The sequence below is a fragment of the Ochotona princeps genome, chromosome Y, assembly GCF_030435755.1.
Source record: "Ochotona princeps isolate mOchPri1 chromosome Y, mOchPri1.hap1, whole genome shotgun sequence".
Taxonomy (NCBI): Eukaryota; Metazoa; Chordata; class Mammalia; order Lagomorpha; family Ochotonidae; genus Ochotona; species Ochotona princeps.
Genome location: NC_080866.1, coordinates 1699206 through 1719209, shown reverse-complemented (window position 1 = coordinate 1719209; position 20004 = coordinate 1699206). Strand labels below are relative to the sequence as shown.

At 37.4% G+C, this 20004-nt stretch overlaps 1 protein-coding gene across 5 annotated transcripts; it reads left to right on the top strand.

Annotated features, from left to right (window-relative positions):
- The first annotated feature begins 849 nt into the window (after positions 1-849).
- Positions 850-19072, top strand: LOC131478771 (zinc finger X-chromosomal protein-like). Of its 5 annotated transcripts, none has more exons than XM_058659340.1 (7): positions 850-941; positions 9827-10384; positions 15328-15474; positions 15716-15859; positions 16440-16589; positions 17038-17178; positions 17832-19072. In XM_058659340.1, the coding sequence occupies exons 1-7, from the start codon at positions 881-883 to the stop codon at positions 19010-19012; spliced, it is 2382 nt and encodes a 793-aa protein (XP_058515323.1). In that variant the 5' UTR covers positions 850-880; the 3' UTR covers positions 19013-19072. The 5 variants fall into 5 exon arrangements, with proteins under 5 accessions (XP_058515323.1, XP_058515322.1, XP_058515321.1 ...); XM_058659339.1 differs by having other exon boundaries at positions 15325-15474; XM_058659338.1 differs by having other exon boundaries at positions 15304-15474.
- The last annotated feature ends 932 nt before the right edge of the window (positions 19073-20004 follow it).

The following is a 20004-nucleotide window of genomic DNA, read 5'->3' as shown; positions in this document are numbered from 1 at the left end:
GGGAAATTTAGCTGTAAAGGGTTATTGAAGGCTATTTATTAGTCAGGCCTAGGGGAAATTGATGAAGAAGTAAAGAAAGAAAAGGAGAAAGATTGTGCAATACTTGCAAGGAAATAAAATCTTTCTGCGCTTCGTTCCTGTTCCCCCTACTCTCTGCCTTTTAAACAATAGATCAGAAATTGTACTTAGAAATGTTTATTAGTAAGCTGAATGAATACCTTGCTATCTAAGACAGAATTGGTTCTTGTGTGCATGCATTGTAATGGCAGCCGTAAAGGACTCTTGCTTATCCTACATATTATACATGTAGGATTTTTATCTTAAATTATGTGAAATAAAGTTTAGCACTTTTTAACCGGTACCTATGGTTCAGAGAAAAAAAAAATGTTTTATATGTACATTGAGTATTTGGAAATCCCCATAGTGTTTATAGTCATCAATTTTTTTTTATAGTTTCAGTTTCTTGTAGGAAGTTTGGAGACCATACTTAATTTAAAGATCTTATAATTATTGCAGAAGAGCCTTTGATAACTTACAAAGTGCATTTCAGCAGAGCCATTGCATTATGCAGAGATTGGGCAGCAAGGGATCTTCTGGGAGAAATGTTCTGTCTTCTAATATGAATAAGCTGACTTTATTAAGCTGAATACTGAAGGTATTTGCATTTATGGAAGCTGCCTATTAACGATCTTTCTTGTGGCTAACCCATAAACCACTGGAAATCAATTTGTTCCCTTTTTATGTAGTTTGCTAATACAAATGTGAACTTTTCAACTGTGTAAAAATTGGGATATTAAGGGTTTTTTGTTCCATAACATTAACATTTGGTATACATTTTATTCCCAGGTGTAGGAGCTGTGACTAATGATAATTAACGACCATGGACGAAGATAAATTTGAATTGCAGCCGCAAGAGGCAAACACATGTTTTGATGGAATAGGTATAACTGTTTCTGGTTTTTGTCAGTCCACATCTGCCATAGTAGGAGATTGTCAAGAGGTGGAACTGTTACATCTGATACTAAATTTTATTTAGATTCACTGACCTGCCTAAAACTCCTAGCATAATCTTATTTGTACTGTATCAGTGTCAAAATTGTACTGTAATGCTATTATTTTACTTTTCAGTACATAGCTGCATCTTATCTGTTCTTCCTTCCAAAGTGCTTTCAAAAGGTTAGTTTTCTGTACTAGAAGACCACCTTTCCATAGTTTAAAGACTTAAAACAAGGCAAATATATTACAGTTTTGTGACTCAGAAAGACAGGCATAGTGCTAGTTTAAACTGATTTCTGTGTGTAGAGCTTCACAAGCTCAGAAACAAGTTTTTCTGCAGTGCCTTCTTCCTTGCTCAATGCTTCTGAAAGAGAATGCAGTTCTAATAATAGTTGTACTTTTTCCAAAATGTAGTCCTTGCAGTTTTAAGATGGAGATATTCTTTGCTTATGCCCTGCAGTTGTCAACTGGTGGATACTCTTTGCTTCAACAGGTTAACCTCTAAATTCCTTCTCGTGCTTTGCCTGTGGTTTTGTTTAGCTACAGTGACTGAAATCCCTTTCATCCTTTGAATCTTATTTATTTTCCTTTCCACCACATATCCCTGACTTTAGACCCAAAAGATTATTATTGTTGTTGCTGTTATTATTATTATTATTATTATTATTATTATTATTATTTTGGCTGCTTAAACAAATGTACTTCAAAATGTTTATAATAAGTGAAATTAAAGAGGTTATTTTGTCATGAAAACATTACCTTTACGACATCTGCAGAATTTCTTGGGCCTGACCATGTTACATTTCAAGAGTTAGAGATTAGAATTCAGGCATCTTTGGAGGCCCAGTTGTGTCATCACTGTGTATATTCTGGTTTTTAGAATGTGTTTTCTAAATGTAAATACATTGACTTGTCTACAGGATTCTTAGCAATAAATCCTTTTCTAAAATTGGCCATTTGGAGGACAGAGAGGAAGATCTTCCTTCCGATGGTGCACTCCCCAAGCGGCCGCAACGGCTGCAGCTGAGCCAGTTCAAAGCCAGGAGCTAGGAGCTAGCTCTTCTGGGTGTCCCACGCGGGTGCAGGGTCCCAAGGCTTTGGGCCATCCTCGACTGCTTCCCAGGCCACAAGCAGGGAGCTGGATGGGAAGCGGGGTCGCTGGGATTAGAACTGGCACCCATATGGGATACTGGCACGTGCATGGCGAGGACTTTAACCACTATGCTATCACGCCGGATCTGCCATTTGGAACTCTTAAGCAGTGCCTGTCTTAATCAAGTCTCTGTGATATTTTAGATGTAAGTTATTTTTAAGTGTATAAGCCCTTATGTATATATTATATTATACATTATATTATATTCTACATAAACAATTTTTATGTATAATATAAGTCCTATACACTTATTATACATTCACCAATACATACACTACTACTACTAATGTATGCTTAATAATAATTTATATATAAAATATAATAAAATATAATATAATATAATATAATATAAATCGCAGTTATTATCCACCTTCTGACCCCAGAGCAATGAACACTTATTTGCACCTGACAAAGTCAGATGCTTCTGAGTATCTGGTCCAAGGTTGGTAAATTGTGGAAGCATTCAGTCACTAGTGTAAAGAAACTGTCAAATCTATCTAGGTGGACTTTCTCAAGTTTTACAACCTGAGAATAGTCAGTTGTGTGCTCTGTTTTCTTTGCTTTTTTCATCAGATATAGTAAGCTATCAGCCTTTTCCTTGATCCTAGAATTTCAGGAGTCAAACTTTTTTTTTTCATAATATATATCCTCTGCTTCAAACCAGCAGTTTTCTTAGAGTAAATCTCTGAAGACTTTGTTGCATTTAATTGGCACTTAAGCTATAGTTTTTGCTTGTTTTGAAAGAGATTTTCATTTGTGTTATTATTTTATTTTGTTTTATTTTGAATTGATTGAGTTGTCCAGTGTTTCATGCTGGACACCTTTATTGTGGTTTTTGTGAGTCATATTTTAATTTTGTGCATGGAGACAAAATTTTTTAAATCTTCCTTGGTTTTTTCCCAATCTTTTCCTGGCAAAGAACTTTTTTTTCTCCCTTTGGGAAATGACCTTTATTGGGTTTATACATGTGGGTAGAAATAATGTCGGTACAAAACCAAATGGTTGCCATTGTAACTTACTATAATTACAGTTAAAATCCAGGCAGTTTTTTAAAAACAGTCAAATCAATCAAAACCCACTACATCAAAATCAATAGCTCTTTTGAAGTCACAGTTCCACGTAAATATGATTGAGACTTGAATGCAGAAATTTGGTTGGTTGGAAAGCTAATAAAACTTCTGATTTGCTCAAATAGGATTGCAAAAAGGCAAAACTGTGTTTTTCATAGAGATGTACTCTGCTTGGAATCACCAACACTGCACAGTTGGTATAGTACTGAAAGTCCTGAGGTAATAAGGAATACAGGCATGCTTTAGTCTTGTATTGTTCTTTCTTGTATTGTCCACAGTCAGACTGTGGATGTGTCGGATGGCACCACCACCACCAGTTGTGGCCTTCATGAGAGAGTCAAGTTATTCATCTCCATGAATAGCCAGTTGCAAGTGACACGGGGTAATACGCTTTACCTTGAAGTCTTTTGGTGCAGTTCCCACCAGCTTAGGTACCTCTGCAATGACATACTTCCAGCGTGGCTGCACTGTACGCAGTAGGATTCACACCCACACATCCATGGCTAGATTTCAGGTTGTTGATGAGTGCAGCCCACCTGGAATTGCAAGAGGGAAACTGCATTTGTCTTGGAGTTTCCGAAATCCTTCCTAGGGTCCTTCCTAGCTTTACTGCCAGCCATTTTGAATTCTGCTAAAGCCCAACAAGCAAGGCAGAGAAAAGGGCTGATGCAGCCCCCTCAGCAAGATCCCAGCCACTGACTCTCTGGTCGCATTGTGATTCAAAGAATCTTCTAAATTTCACCTTTTCTTCCCTTTCTTAATAGCCTCAGAATTTCCCAAGTGCATTTCATTTGGGGGGGGGCTTGATAGAAATTACCATTATTTCTTTTTCTTGAATTTGTGTCAAGAACCTTTTTACAAAACTTGGCTGAAATCCCCTAAATTATATATCAGAGTTGCTACAAGTTACACTTTCCATATGATCACATAACAGAGTTTTCTTAAACCTATAGTGATGTAACCAAAATGGCTTTTCTCAGTTTCTAATAAAATGTTCCTAATTTTCAGTGCAACCGTCACTAGCACCATGGTTTAAATTCTCTAAGTGTTCGTCAGTGTGCTTAGCAGCAGAGTACACTACTAGTGCACTGTTCAAATGAATCTAGGCTTTTATTTTTAATTGTAAGTTCAGTTTATTAAGTTCAGTGATGATGAATATTCAAAAGTTTATTCTCTTGGAATTTTTTTTCCTAGAAAAAAAGAAGCAAAAGGAAAACCAGAACTCTCTAAGCTAAATTGCAAATGCTGTGGCAGTGAGAGTTCTTTTTAAAACTGGTAGTCCATTTGTCAGTTGAGTCACTTCCTTCGTCAGTAGGATTACAGTCTAGATCATTGTCATCCTGGAGCTCCGAGTCATTCATTTCCCAAGAGAGGAAGCGTACAAACAAAAGGAAATAGAAACTAGGCTTTTCTTAGTTTCATGATTGCAAAATCACATTTTTTAAGATTTTCTTTTAATTTGAAAGACATATTTACAGAGAAAAAGAGAGGGAGAGGGAAGGAGATGTCTCCCATTTACTGGTTTACTCCCCAGATGTCCTCAGTGGCTGGAGCTGAGTCAGTGAGAAGCGAGGATCCATGAGCTTCTTCTGGATTTCCTAAGTTGGCTCAGGATCCAAAGCCTTGGGGCATCCTCTACAGCTTTCTCAGGCCATTGGCAGGTAGATGGGTCGATCCATCAGAAGTAGAAAAGGCTGCACACACCGATATGGGATGAGTATTGCAGGCAGAGCCAGAACGGTCCCAAAATCACTTTGCATTTTTAGTTTTATTTTTAATTTTGAACTTTATGATACAATTCTATAGAGTCTGAAATTCTTCCTCCCCAAATTTCAGCACACCCTGGATGGCTTTCCCCATATTGTTACAATAGTATAGTCCTTCATAAGGAGTTATAACTCCATCAGTCTGTCATCATCTCATTGTCTAACTATGTCCAGCAGTTTCATTGGGAGTCCGTCCTTGACTTGAAAGTAGGGATGCATGTTACATTGTGTCTTCAGATCTGGGTATGGTAGTCTCTATTACTCCATCACTATATACTTCCAATTTACATGATTGCTTTCTTAGAATAGAGAGAACATACAGTATTTGTCTTTTTGGGATTGACTTTTTTCGCTGAGCATTATGATCTCTAGTTGGAACCATCTAGTTGCAAATGGTGCAATTTCAGTCTTTAAATGGATGAATAATATTCCATGGAGTAGATGTACCACAGTTTCTCTAACCACTCCTCTTTGGACGGACATCTGGATTGTTTCAGTGTCTTTTCTATCGTATATTGTGCTGCTGCTGTAAGTATAGGTAAATATAGGATTACAGATCCCCTTCTCACATGCAGTTTGCATTTCCTTTGGGTATATTCCTAGGAGCTGAGAGCTGAGCCATATGGCAGGTTTAGTTGCAATTCTCCAAGTACTCTGCATACTGATTTCCACAGCGATTGTACTAACCTGCCCTCCCACCAGCAGTGATAAAGGGTGCCTTTCTTCCCACATCCACGCCAGCAGGTATTGTTAGTTGAGTTTTGAATGTAGGCCAGTCTCACTGGAGTTAGGTGGTACCTCAATGTGGTTTCCATTTGTATCTACGTGATGGCTCGGAGCCTGAGCATCATTTCCTTTGTCTGTTAGCCATTTGAATCTGTTCTTTTGAAAAATCTCTGTTCATTTCATTTGCCCTTTGTTGTTGTTGTTGTTGTGTTGTTTGATTTTTATGTTTTTTACCCTCTCTGGGATCTGAAGCTCTTTGTAAATCCTTGATATTAGTCCCTTATCACTTGTGCAGTGTGTAAAAATTTTCTCCCATTCTGTTGGTTGCTTCTTCACTTTGTTAACAGTTTCCTTTGCTGTACAGAAGTTTTTTAGTTTGATATAGTCCCATTTGTTTATTTTTGTCTTTGCCTGCCTGTGCTTTTGTCATCTTTTCTAAGCAGACTGTTCGTGGTTCTTGTGTTTCCACACGAACTTTCGTATCTTCTTTTCTGTTTCTGAGAACAGTGTTTTTGGGATTTTGATTGGGATTGTGTTGAATGTGTATATTACTTTTGGTACTATGGACATTTTGATGATAGTCCTACTAATCCAGGAACATGGTAAGGTCCTCTGTTTTTCAAAAGTCTTCCTCTGTTTCCTTTTTAAATGTTTTATAGTTTTCATTATAGAGTTCTTCCACATGTTTAGTTAGCTTAATTCCTAAATATTTAAGATTCCTCCCTGCTATTTTTAAAGGGACTGTACTTACTGTTTCTTTCTCAGTCATAGAATTATTTGTGTACACTAGTGCCACTGATTTGTGTTCATTAATTTTGTATCCTACCACCCTGCCAAAGTTTCTTATGAGTTCCAGTAGTCTCTTGACTGAGCTTTTTGGTTCTCCTATGTGGAGTATCATGTCAGCATGTTCTTTGCATTTTTAAGTGTTTGTGCAGTAGCTATCCATTTTTAACACCAAAGTTTGCATTCCTTTAAATGTTACCATCAGCTTAGCAGTTTAAGGTAATGAGATTTCTGTCTCAGTTTCCATTGGTCAGAGATCTGTCGTATTTTGGCTTGGTCACTTACCTCAGGTTTCTCATATCTGCATGCTAAGTATTAGAGTTGCATTTTTTTCTTGGTACTTGAGAAATGAACCCAAAGCCAAGGTAATTGAGATGGTTAAGTGAATATGATTCCTTGTGGTTTCATGAGCTCCCGATTTGATGGCTGTTGGCCAGAGATTTGACTTGCTTTTGTGACTGTCAGTGTTTCTTCACATACTTCCTGTGTGACTCCTTCCATCCATGACAAATTGACATCCTTTGGACCTAAAATCTCTGAGCTGTATTATTCCACTTCAACTTTCCAACGTGAGCCATTGGAAGTTCTTCATTTAAGATTAAATGGATCAGACTTGGCCTTTCCAGATGATTCAAAATAATCTATCTTAAGATTTTATAAGCTAAATAATTCCTGCTAAACCTGTGGTGATAAGCCTTAGTAGTGTATTGTACTCACAGGCATCAGAAATAAAAGCATGGACATTGCTTAGGCATGATATAGGCTGAAAGGGCAAGAGGGCCTGGCAAGAAAATTCTACTTAACATGCTGTTTTTCTTCATGCTAGTTCCTATTACATGTTCCTTACTATGTTATCTAGTTCTTAATTTGTTTCAGTTAAACTGTTTTTCTCATTGTTTAGCTTCTGTGCGTGTTCATCTTAAAATAACAACTATGTCATATCATTTCTCAGATCTTCATTGCTCAGGAGATAAAGTACAATTCCAAGCTCCTCTGCATTTAACCCTATTCTGTCTACAACTCTAACATGTTCCTAAAAGGAGCCTCTTCATCAAGCAAATGACATGTTAGCTCATTTACAAGCAACGTAAGAGCTACTTTATACAATTCTAACAATAGAAAAAATGTTTCCACAATTTCAGATTAATCATGGCACCAAGAAAATGATATTCTGGAGGCTTGAGATTAGGACTGTGTTTCCATGTTTTGTATTTCAAAATAGTTACAGTTTCAAGGTAGACTTTGAATAATTTTAAGTGACCATATTAGCAATATAAAGAAGGAGTAATTTCCACAGGAAACAAAGGAGTTTTTAAAACTTTTGTGTTTAACAAATTGCTTGCAGTTGCTAATTGTGGCTTAATAATGGCAAATGCTAATAAAGAAATGGTGAAATACAAGTTCTTTGCAGAAAAAAAATCAAGTCCTTTTCAGCTTAATTTGATAATGAGCTAATTGGTAGATTGAAGAACTAGTAACATTTTTAGTCGTGATATCACTTAGAGTGTTTGTCTTTGAGAAAGTTGCTTCATCTGTCAGGGTCTCCATTTTTATGTGCAAAATAGTAATGAAAGCTCTCATTATAGATTTTAGGACGCACAGTTCTGGATGGTGTGCATGGCTGATATTGTGGTCCTACTTTAGAAGAAACTGAAACCCAGAGTTTAAATGACTTCCAGGGCTTACAGTGCTAGCAGATAATCTTAATTTGGACCATTCTAACTGTTTTCAGGTTCATGTCTGCAAATTTCTAGATTGTATTGTAAACACTGGGTACACATCATTTTGTGAAAGTTTCTTTCGTTGCTATTTCTGTATTTCAAATGAGTAATATTTGACACTGAAGACTTCCTAGATTTTACTGCTTCTGTTCTTGTTGAACAAGAAGCTGTGTGCTTCTTAGAAGACCTAACCAGTCTTTAGATTAGGCATCTGCTTGAATTTCATCTAGTATGAATTAGACGTAGAAGTTTGACATCACCTGAATAGTTTTGGTATTAAGTCTCAGTATTTGCTGCTTGCTAAAGAACCATGATGCATGATTGGTTTTATTTATTATAATTTTACCTTTTTGATAGGATAGATGCATTTTGTTCGAAGTAGAGGAGTTTATTTTAAATATTTCAGTTAGACATCACATGCAGTGTAAAATATGGGAACTTGATTAAATCTGCTTGTATCACTGGACTTTTCATTTGTTCTTTCCTCTACTTTTATGTCGTCATTGTCTGGTAGCCTTAGATTGGGGAGGTTTTACAATTACAAAGCTTATATGTATGTTTATCCTAAGGAAATAATTGGTCCTACGATCCTAGAAGGAGGAGGCTTGATGGCGATAAAGAATTTAGAATAGGTTCTGTCCCAACTATCCTCAATGAATTTTCACTGAAAAATTAGTATTTTTTTTTTAAGATTTGTTTTTATTTTTGAAAGGTGACTTTTACAGAGAGAAGGAGACACAGAGAGAAAGATGTTCAGTCCATTGATTCACTTGCCAAATGGCCAGAATGGACAGAGAGCTTAGCTGATCTGAACCCAGGAGCCAGGATCTCCTCCAGATTTCCCATGTGGGTGTAAGGCCCCAGAGGACTTGATTCATCCATCCTCTGTTGCTTGCTTAAGGCAGAGGCAACGTAAGGCAGAGAGCTGAATCAGAAGTGGAGCAGCCAAAGCTAGAAGTAGTTCACATTTGGGATGCTGGTACTGCAGGGCAGAGATTCTTCTGTTGTGCCACTACACAGATCCCGCAAATTAGCTTTGTAACCAATTACTATTTTTATGTTCTGACCTTATCTTTGTATGTCTTAGATGAAAGGGATGATTTTCAATTTCCAGAATCGTAAAGGCTACATTGCAATTTAAAAAGGCGGGACAAGTAAAGCAATTTGGGAAAAGAAGGATATAGGAGTGACCAAAGATTTGGAAATGAGAACAGTGAAATGTACTGTAAAGGAAAAAAAGTGCTATATTTTCTGAATTTGTGATGAGTAATGTGTTTTCCTTTTAGTGTCCTAGGAATTCTTTTATGCTGTTAAGTGTTTCAAGAGTCCACCCCCAATTTTTTTCTTTCTGTGTGACTACTTGCAAGTGTTTTCTTTTGCTGATACTTATCTGCTAACTGTTAATGTAAGCCAAGTGAAATGCATGGGTTAAAATTTTGTTTTCTTATGCAAATTAAAATGGGTTCTGTTTTTCTTTAATGTTTTTTATTATGCGAGGAACATTAATGAGGTAGCATATTTTCTGATAGACGTGAAATAGTATTATTTACATTATTTCAGATAGTGATGCATATTTTCCTGAAATTTGTCATTTTAATTTTTTTCAAGGACCTGATGCAGCACACATGGATAGTGACCAAATTGTTGTGGAAGTTCAAGAAACTGTTTTTGTTTCTAATTCAGACATAACTGTGCATAACTTTGCTCCGGATGATCCAGACTCAGTTGTAATCCAAGATGTTATTGAAGATGTTGTTACAGAGGATGTGCACTGCTCACATATCTTAGAGGAAGCAAATATATCTGAAAGTGTCATCATTCCTGAGCAAATGTTTGACTCGGATGTAGCCAAAGAAGTTTCTTTAGCACAATGCCCAGTCCCAGATGATGTTTTAGGTTCTGATATTACTTCTGCCTCATTGTCTAAGCCCGGACATGTTTTGACAAGTGAATCTATTCATGTGTCTGCTGTTGCACACATTGAACATATAGTACATGATAGTGTAGTACAAGCAGAAATCATCACTGATCCTCTAACCACCGACATAGTTTCAGAAGAAATATTGGTAGCAGATTGTGCATCTGAAGCAATCTTAGATGCCAGTGGGATCCCGGTGGACCAGGAAGATGATAAAGGCAACTGTGAGGACTACCTTATGATTTCCTGTAAGTCTTAGAGCTCAGGTGTTTATAAAAGCTTTCTTTCAAAAATAAATTTTTCTTTCTTTAGGCTTTTGTAAAATTAAGATTAGTTTCATATATTCCCTGGTAAAATGAGCCATACTTAAGTGAAAAGGTATAAAGTTATTTATGCTTGAGAAGGAAATAGATGAGAAAGATAAAGAATGAAAAAGGACTGATGTTAATGAAGTCATGAGATGCGTGTCTGGATCTTTTAGTAACAGGAATTATAACACATGAATGACATTCACGTTGAATATGTCTTTTTATGATGACTGCTGCCCTTGTTCATCTCATTGCCATGTTTCCCTTTAAAGTAAATTTTTAAGTAAACCTTTACTTTTGGAATTTAAGCAACATCTTTTTTTCCAAATAGTTTATAGATAAGATGGTTGGCGATTTATATATATGCTTCAAGAGCTAGCCTAGGCCAAAGCTGGGATCCCCAAATTCCATCTTGTCTGCCTTATGGGTATAGCTACCTAAGGAATTGGGCCATCTTTTACTGCTTTTCTAGGCTTGCTAGCGAGGAACAGCCTCACCCTGCGCCACAACAGCAGCCCTAAAACAGGTTTTAACCTGTGTTCTTTATTTCTGTGGGATGCCAGCTTTCTTCCTTGTGTTTGCTGGTTCATTAACCCGTGCATGATTGGCCACAGCTTTGTTTAGTTCACAGATATCGATTCTGTAGTGCTTGCAATTTGAATTTTTAAGTGTGCTCTCTACATTCATGTGATTCTGTTTTTTACCCACTTTTTTTAAATTAACATATTCTAATTCACAACCTGCTGTGGGTATTTAGAGAGTACCTAGCCATGGGTGGCAAATCTTTTTCTTCTTCCCATGCTCTCTCCATCCCCCAAATAAGTAAGCTTTTTCTAATTCCCAGCTGCTTGGGCACCTGGTACCTCTGTATAAAACCCAAAACGAACTCTTAGTGGCTGACTTCAGCCTTACCTAGCTCTGAATGTTTTTTTCTTTTTTTTAAATTTCTATTATTAATTAACTAATGTATTTATTTATTTATATTACAAAGTCAGATATACAGAGAGGAGGAGAGACAGAGAGGAAGATCTTGCGTCTGATGGTTCACTCCACAAGTGGCTGCAATGGCTGCAGTTGAGCCAGTCCGAAGCCAGGAGCCAGGAGCCTCTTCTGGGTCTCCCGCACGGGTGCAGGGTCCCAAGGCTTTGGACCATCCTCTGCCGCTTTCCCAGGCCACAAGCAAGGAGCTGGATGGGAAGTGGGGCTGCCGGGATTAGAACCAGCGCCCTTATGGGATCCTGACACGTTCACGGCGAGGACTTCAGCCGCTAGGCCACCACACCAGGTCCACTCTGAATGTTTTGTGCCTTAGAAGTCAAATTAACCAGGGACCAGTGCGGTGGTTCAACAGTCTAGTCCTTCACGCTGTAGCACTGGCAGTCAATGTGAGTGTTGGTTTGTGTCCCAGCTACTTGTGGTATCCATCCGGCTCCTGCTTGTGGCCTGAGAACGCAGTAGAGGGCAGACCCAAAGCCTTGGGACCCTCACATGGGAGACCTGGAAGAAGCTTCTGGCTGTTGGCTGTGGATTGACTTGGCGTCAGTTCTTGCGGCCATTTGGGGAGTCAACTAGCAGATGGAAGACCTGCTCTGTATTTCTCCTTCTTTCTCTGAACAGATCTGCCTTTACAAGAAATATAAATAAACCTTTAAAAACATGAAAAGCCTCCAAACTGTTAAGAAAAAGAGTCTTCATTCTGTCTTCCTCTACTCTTTCCATTTTTCACTCAGTTATTCTCTCTTTTAAGCAAATAGATGGATGGGTGTATATTGCAAGATCAACAGATGTTTGGTTCTGAAAGAAATTCTTTTGAAGTGGGAAAGTCAATGAAAATATACTGAAATTAGAAAATGATAGCTCCTGTCAACTACATAAATTCTCTGAAAACACTTAATTGCATATTTTGCATTGTAGGATGTTGAATTTTATGGGCATCTTGTTGTAAGCATGATTAGAATCTGTGGAGGCAATTCCCTATCCTAATTACAAATTGATAGTTTGATAAAACTGCACCATAATAATTACAGTTAGATTAGTGAATTAACTACAGTGATATCTGTGTGAAATAACAGCAAAACAATAGAACACTGTATGTATTCTAGGCATCTGTGATTTAACCATTTTATGCCCACTAAACTTACTCAATTCAAACAGTCGAATGGTAGGATTTTTAAAATTTTAATATTCTTGAGTGGTAGTCCTGCTTGAAATTTATTGGTTTAAAAAAAGAGAGAGGGAGAGAACTATATGGAAGGCAGTTGAGACTGCAGAAACTGGTAAAAAGGTAGGTACTGATTTTTTTTAATACCACATTAGGTGAAATATTTGCATAAACCAAGGTTACCTAACAAAGTAGGTATCCAAAACAAAAATATCTGGGTAGTACAGTATGTGAATTGGACCATTTTCACTTCTGTTACCAATTGAAAAGACAAAGCTGAACCTCATGTTTCCTAAAATATTTTCTTCACAGGGTTTTTTTCAACGTGTTCTTTTTGCTTTGTAGACAGGTATACATGAGCACTGTCCTTAAAATGAATGCTGGATAGTTACTAGTGTCATGGCAATGTTACAGACTTGTGATCAAAACAGATCCTATTTCCTCATGGTGACTGATTTATGTATTATGTTACACAAGTAATTAGTTAATAAGTAAATTATTTAAGCACTAGTGTTTTAGGAAAAAAATAACTATATTCAACAAGAGCTTTGATTTCTGAGTTTGTTGCAGGGATACCTCACCAACTGCAAACTGAAGTTATTAATATAGACCCTAAACTCAGGAAAGAAAGAGTCAGGCAGACATATCAGTTTCAGTGAAAGAGCTAGTCAGTTGAGAATTGTGAATTCATTTTAAGTTATTTCAGTTAGTAATCTTAATGAAAGGTTATGATTAATAATCTTAAGCATTAAAAACCTGATTAACTTGAATTTAGGAAATGTGCGGTGTGAATAATTGGATAAATAGTTGTGTAAAGGAGAAGGAGCTCAAGTCGTGTGTTTTTTATTATTGGCTCCAGGGAGGAGGAAAATATTGTTTGCAGATAGAAGTAGCCCTGAAAAGTAATGGATCAATAAATACGTTGAAAAAGTAAAGAGAGGATGTGATGAAGAGCCTAATGGCAAAGTCTGTTTTATGGGATGAGTAAATTGCTTTTCTGATAACATGTAGGGAAAACAAAGCTTGTGAATTTTCGTTGTGGGTTGAAGTTGTGCCATCCATCTCAATAATAAAATCTCTTAATGTAAAGTTAAAACATTAAAAAAAAGTCAAAATTGGGACAAGTGGGATATGAAATGTGGGGGAAGATTTCAGTTGCTTGACTGCAATTTGTATTTCACTTGGTAGGAAAAGGAGCAGTATTGCCTTTTAGAAAGTAGTATAGAAAAATCAAGTTACAGAATCTTTGTTTTATAAGTGTTTACTACCATAGTGTTATGAGAACAAAGATAAATACATCTTGTTCCTAAGATGGGTAACAATAAGCAAACCTTAGCAACAGTCTGGTTTTAAAAGTATAGGCAAATTTATGAAGATGGAGAGGCAAATTATAGGAACCAGTTTTAAGAAAAGGAATTCTTACACAAGCTTAATATTGAAAATTGCATTTCAGTGCAGTTCCACGTATGGGCATTCGTGTGTTTGACAAAATTTGAAGATGCCATGTTAAAGGTAGCTGTTACTAGCATTTTCAGAAATACTTTCTTACTTGGGAAAATCCTATTCTGAAGCTTACATGTTCTTCATTTCTACAGTTTTAAATCAGTTTATGTTGTTTCACTGCACTGTACCATTCTTTCAGCCACGGGTTTTAGTCTTTAAAACTCTGATTCAGCGGCCCGGCGGCATGGCCTAGCGGCTGAAGTCCTCGCCTTGAATGAGCCGGGATCCCATATGGGCGCCATTTCTGGTCCTGGCAGCTCCACTTCCCATCCAGCTCCCTGCTTGTGGCCTGGGAAAGCAGTCAAGGATGACCCAAGGCCTTGGGACCCTGCACCCGCGTGGGAGACCCGGAAGAGGTTCCTGGTTCCCGGCTTTCGATCAGTGCAGCACCGGCCGTTGCGCTCACTTGGGGGGTGAATCATCGGACAGAAGATTTTCCTCTCTGTCTCTCCTCCTCCTCTCTGTATATCTGACTTTGTAATAAAAATAAATAAATCTTTTAAAAAAAACTGTGATTCAACAGAAGCAGATAAAATCAAGTTATATTTAGATGTAACAAAGTAGAGGTGATGCTAATAAAATATTTGTGTTATGACTGCTGGTTTTAAGATATTGCTTGTAAGAACTTTATTTATGTGTTTGTTTGTTTATTTATTTATTTATTTATGGAAAGTCAGACTTACTGAGAGGAGGAGAGACAGTGAGGAAGATCCTGAGTCTGCTAGCTTACTCCCAAAATGGCCGCAATGGCTGGAGCCGAGCCAATCCAAAGCCAGGAGCCAGGAGCTTCTTCTGGGTCTCCCACATGGGTGCAGGGTCCCAAGGCTTTGGCCCGTCCTCTGCTGACATCGCAGGCCACAAGCAGGGGGCTGGAAGGGAAATGGAGAGGCTGGGATATGAACCCGCACCCGTATGGGATCCCTGTGTGTGTAAAGCAAGGACTTTAAGTGCTAGGCTACTGTGCCAGGCCCGCTTGCAAGTTCTTTACAGATACCTGACACACAGGGCTGCTTTCAGTTAGACGAACAAAAGAAAGTCAAGTATTTTCTTTTGTGTCTTTTGACAATAATTTTTGTGAAATGTACATCTATATGTTGTCTTGGTTAGAGCAAACACTTTCATGTAAACCTAAATAATTGTTCCTGCAGAAAGACTTCAACATTATTTTGCTTAAATGTCTACTGTTATTATTTAGGTTTTTTCCCCCCCTGTTTAGTAGATGATGCTGGTAAAGTAGAACATGATAGTCCTTCTGGATTGCCTATGGATGCAGAGTCAGAAATGAATCCTTGTAAAGTAGATGGCACTTGCCCAGAAGTGATCAAGGTCTACATTTTTAAAGCTGACACTGGAGAGGATGACCTAGGTAAGAGGAAACTTAAGCATTTTGTATTTCCTGTTCCAAGTATTTGATTAATTTTGTTAGCTTTTTTAATGTTAGTAGTTGTTTATTTCAAGTAGAAAATTTAAAATCTTTTCTGATACTCCGAGACTTACTTTTAATGTATGAAAAAAAGTGCATATAAGAATACAGTGAAAGGTAATAAGTGAAACTGGTTAAAACAAATTTTGGAATAAATTCTTGGAACTGTCTTTTGCCCTGAAAGGTGGAACTGTCGACATTGTAGAGAGTGAGCCTGAAAATGATCGTGGAATCGAGCTACTTGATCAGAACAACAGTGTCCATGTTCCCAGGGAAAAGATGGTTTATGTGACTGTTGATGACTCTCAGCAAGAAGATGAAGATTTAAGTAAGCAGGTGGCCTTTTTGTGGGAGATTGTTATCTGTTTTCTGTTCAGTTTTCTTGGTTTATCCACTGTTTGAGGAAACGAACACTACAATTTTAGCAATCATGCTGTAATGCTGCATGGGATGACAGAGGGGTTGTTGTTGAAAGCTTTAGATTGTTGCTTTAAAGATAAGTTATGGGGCAAGCATTTGGCCTAGCAGTAAGGCAGTAGAGTCCCAAATCCAAGTCCCTCAGTTAAGTTCCATGCCTGCCTTCACTCCCAGTTCCAGCTAACACTCACCCTGGGATGCAGCAAATGGCATTCGAATAATTGGCCCATTGCTACTCCGCATGGGAGACTGGCTTGAGTTCCCTGCCTCAGCTTGCAAGCTTCAGATGTTACAGGAGTTTGGAGAATAAGGCAGTAGACAGGACTCTGATCATCTGTCTACTTTCAAGTAATGTAAAATACACACACACACACACACACACACACACACACAAATTGAGTAATGTTGAACATTTACTGCCTTATTATTACTATATATTTTCCTGTATTAGCACTATAAATCTCACAAAAGATTTTTAATTTTCTATGTAGATGCTGCTGAAATTGCTGATGAAGTATATGTGGAAGTGATTGTAGGGGAGGAAGATGCTGCTGTCGCAGCTGCTGCTGCTGCACATGAACAACAAATGGATGGCAATGAAATCAAAACCTTCCTGCCAGTAGCATGGGCAGCAGCTTACGGTGAGTCTTGAACAGCAGTTTATAGTTAGTAGGTAACTTCTGTACTTTTATGACTTCAGAAATATGAAGTTGATTTGGGTGATTTAAGCAAAAGTAGAGGAAAAATACATAGTTAATCAGTTTCCTTTGTTACTCTGTTTCTTTTGTTCATAATTTTGTGCAAGAAGTACATAGGACATATGTGCAATTTGACTTTGACTTTACCTAGCTTGTGACTTCATGGTTTGGAATGTATACAGGAATCTGTGGGACAAGGGTGCTGCTATATTTGGAAGCTTGGCGTTTCCCATAGTCATGCTTTAATAAACATGCCCATAAAGCCCATCACCTAAAAACAGGGAGTTCTGTCATTCATGAGTATCATGTCTTACTGTTGTAGTTGTAAAGAATTCCTAATTCTTTGTAATTTATAATACTGCATCATTTTTTTCTTAATGCATATTGTTAGGCAATAATTCTGATGGGATTGAAAACCGGAATGGCACTGCCAGTGCCCTCTTGCACATAGATGAGTCGGCTAGCCTCGGCAGACTGGCTAAACAAAAAACAAAGAAAAGGAGAAGACCTGATTCCAGGCAGTACCAAACAGGTGAGGGCACAAATGTTGCAGGGCACAGTGAGTTTTCAGATAAAACCCTAGTATATATTCACAGTGGTACAAGGAATGGCATTTAGCCACCAGACCACATGTGCTTTTACGTATCAATTTGAAAATACAGTTTTCAGAGTTCAAAGATATTCATGAATGATTTTTGTAGATGAAGAAGCAGAAGAAGTCACAATTTGAAGGAAAGAAATGAAAATATGTGGTGATTCAGTGATATGCATTTATAAAATGTTTTCACAAATGAATTTAAACAAACATATCAGAAAGCAAGCATAATTTATAGAGGAGCAGAGTCCTAATTGCTTAAATGCTCACAGAATATATGACTTTCCTGGATTGGTTTTGTATGTATTTATATATGGGATTTATATATATATATGCACTTAAATGCTATTGTCAGCCTAAATTTTATCTGAAATGATCTAAGCAGAAACATTACGCTATATTTGAGAAATGGTTTCCTCTACATTTTTATTCTTAGCAGGACAAGTTCTCTGTATTACTCAGCTGCAAGCGACAGGCTGATCATAACTTAGGTGTGTTTTCCCAATAATGTTTAGAGCATGTTGACATTTTGGAGAAACAAATTGTCTTAATTACTCATGCAAATCTTTTTTTTTTTTTTGCTTTCTTAGCAATTATCATTGGTCCTGATGGACAACCCTTGACTGTTTATCCTTGTGTTATTTGTGGGAAGAAATTTAAATCCAGGGGTTTCTTGAAAAGGCACATGAAAAACCATCCTGAGTACCTTATCAAGAAGTACCGCTGTACTGACTGTGACTACATTACAAACAAGAAAATAAATTTACATAACCACCTGGAAAGCCACAAGCTAGCCAGCAAGACAGAGAAAACCATCGAATGTGATGAGTATGGGAAGCATTTCTCTCATGCCGGGGCTTTGTTAACTCACAAAATGGTGCATAAGGAAAAAGGAGCCAACAAAATGCACAAGTGCAAATTCTGTGAATATGAGACAGCTGAACAAGGGTTATTGAATCGCCACCTTTTGGCAGTCCACAGTAAAAATTTCCCTCACATTTGCGTGGAATGTGGTAAAGGCTTCCGTCACCCATCAGAGCTAAGAAAGCACATGCGAATCCATACTGGTGAGAAGCCATACGAGTGCCAGTACTGTGAATATAAGTCTGCAGACTCTTCTAACTTGAAAACACATGTGAAAATTAAGCACAGTAAAGAGATGCCATTTAAGTGTGACATTTGTCTTCTGACGTTCCCAAATACCAAAGAAGTGCAGCAACATGCTGTTACCCACCAAGAAAGCAAAACACACCAGTGTTTGCATTGCAACCATAAGAGCTCAAACTCAAGTGATTTGAAACGACACATTATTTCGGTTCACACAAAGGACTACCCCCACAAGTGTGACATGTGTGATAAAGGCTTTCACAGGCCTTCAGAACTTAAGAGACACGTGGCTGCCCACAAAGTTAAAAAAATGCACCAATGTAGACATTGTGACTTTAAGATTGCAGATCCGTTTGTTCTGAGTCGCCATATTCTCTCAGTTCACACAAAGGATGTTCCATTTAGGTGTAAGAGATGTAGAAAGGGATTTAACCAACAGAATGAGCTTAAAAACCACATGAAGACACACAGTGGCAGGAAAGTGTATCGGTGCGAGTACTGTGAATATAGCACTACAGACGCCTCAGGCTTTAAACGGCATGTTATTTCCATTCATACAAAAGACTATCCTCACCGATGTGAGTACTGCAAGAAGGGTTTCCGAAGACCTTCAGAAAAGAACCAGCACATCATACGACATCACAAAAAAGTTGACCTGCCCTAATGATACTTCTAAACAACTTGGAGGAATATTGGTGTTTGTCGAGGCAGAAAATTTATCTTAAAGCAGTTAGCTTCAGTCACATACAATACTGTGTATTAATTAATGCTATGTGCAGAAATGGAGTTCTGTTTACATTTGCCTACAATCCTTAAGCTGCACATCTTGGTGGTGCTCATCCAAAGTAAGATTGGTGACTTTAAAAGTAAAAAGTATTTTTCTGTGCAGATTTTTGTATTAGACACATCTACTAACATAAACTGGGAGGTTTTACTGTCAGATTGTAGTATTATAGCATGGCAGTCATTTTCTTGTCTTGTTTCCTAATCTTTACAGACTGAGAGTGGAACTTTGCATTTGAAACACTTATATGCAACACTGACTAGATTTGTATTTGATTTTCATTTTGTTTAAGTGAACTATGCAGCCAAACAAAGCTTAAATGTTCTTTTCAGTGCTTTTTTTCTCTTGTTTTTAACATGGACGACTTCAAAAGTCATACCAAAAAGACTTGCTTTTTTGAGTTTTATCCCATCTGTGCTTTGTCTTGGAATATTATTTTATAAGTGAAACTTAATGGAAGAGGGAATTTTGGATTCTATGAGAGCTAAATGTGGCTCATAAGATTTTTTTGCAACATTATGTGTTGCTTACTTGCTTATTATACACTTAAAATACACAACCTCAAATTTTAAACCTTTGATGAAAAGAATGTGAAATACCTCTTAAGCTTAGTGATGTGAGACCTTTTCAACATGCTTTTGAGAGATTAAATTCAAGATGAAGAATTAAAAGGAAAGTAAGGACACTAGAAAAGGCAAAACATTTAAATGTTTTTGGTATAGAATAAGGTATTTTTAGATGAAATATTTTCACAAAATTTCAAATTCATACTTCAGATTTCTCTGGGAGGCTAACCCAAACATACCTCCTAAAAATTAAGTTTTCTTTTAAGTCCATGTAGCAGAAAAGTGTTAATTACCACGTAGAGTTGG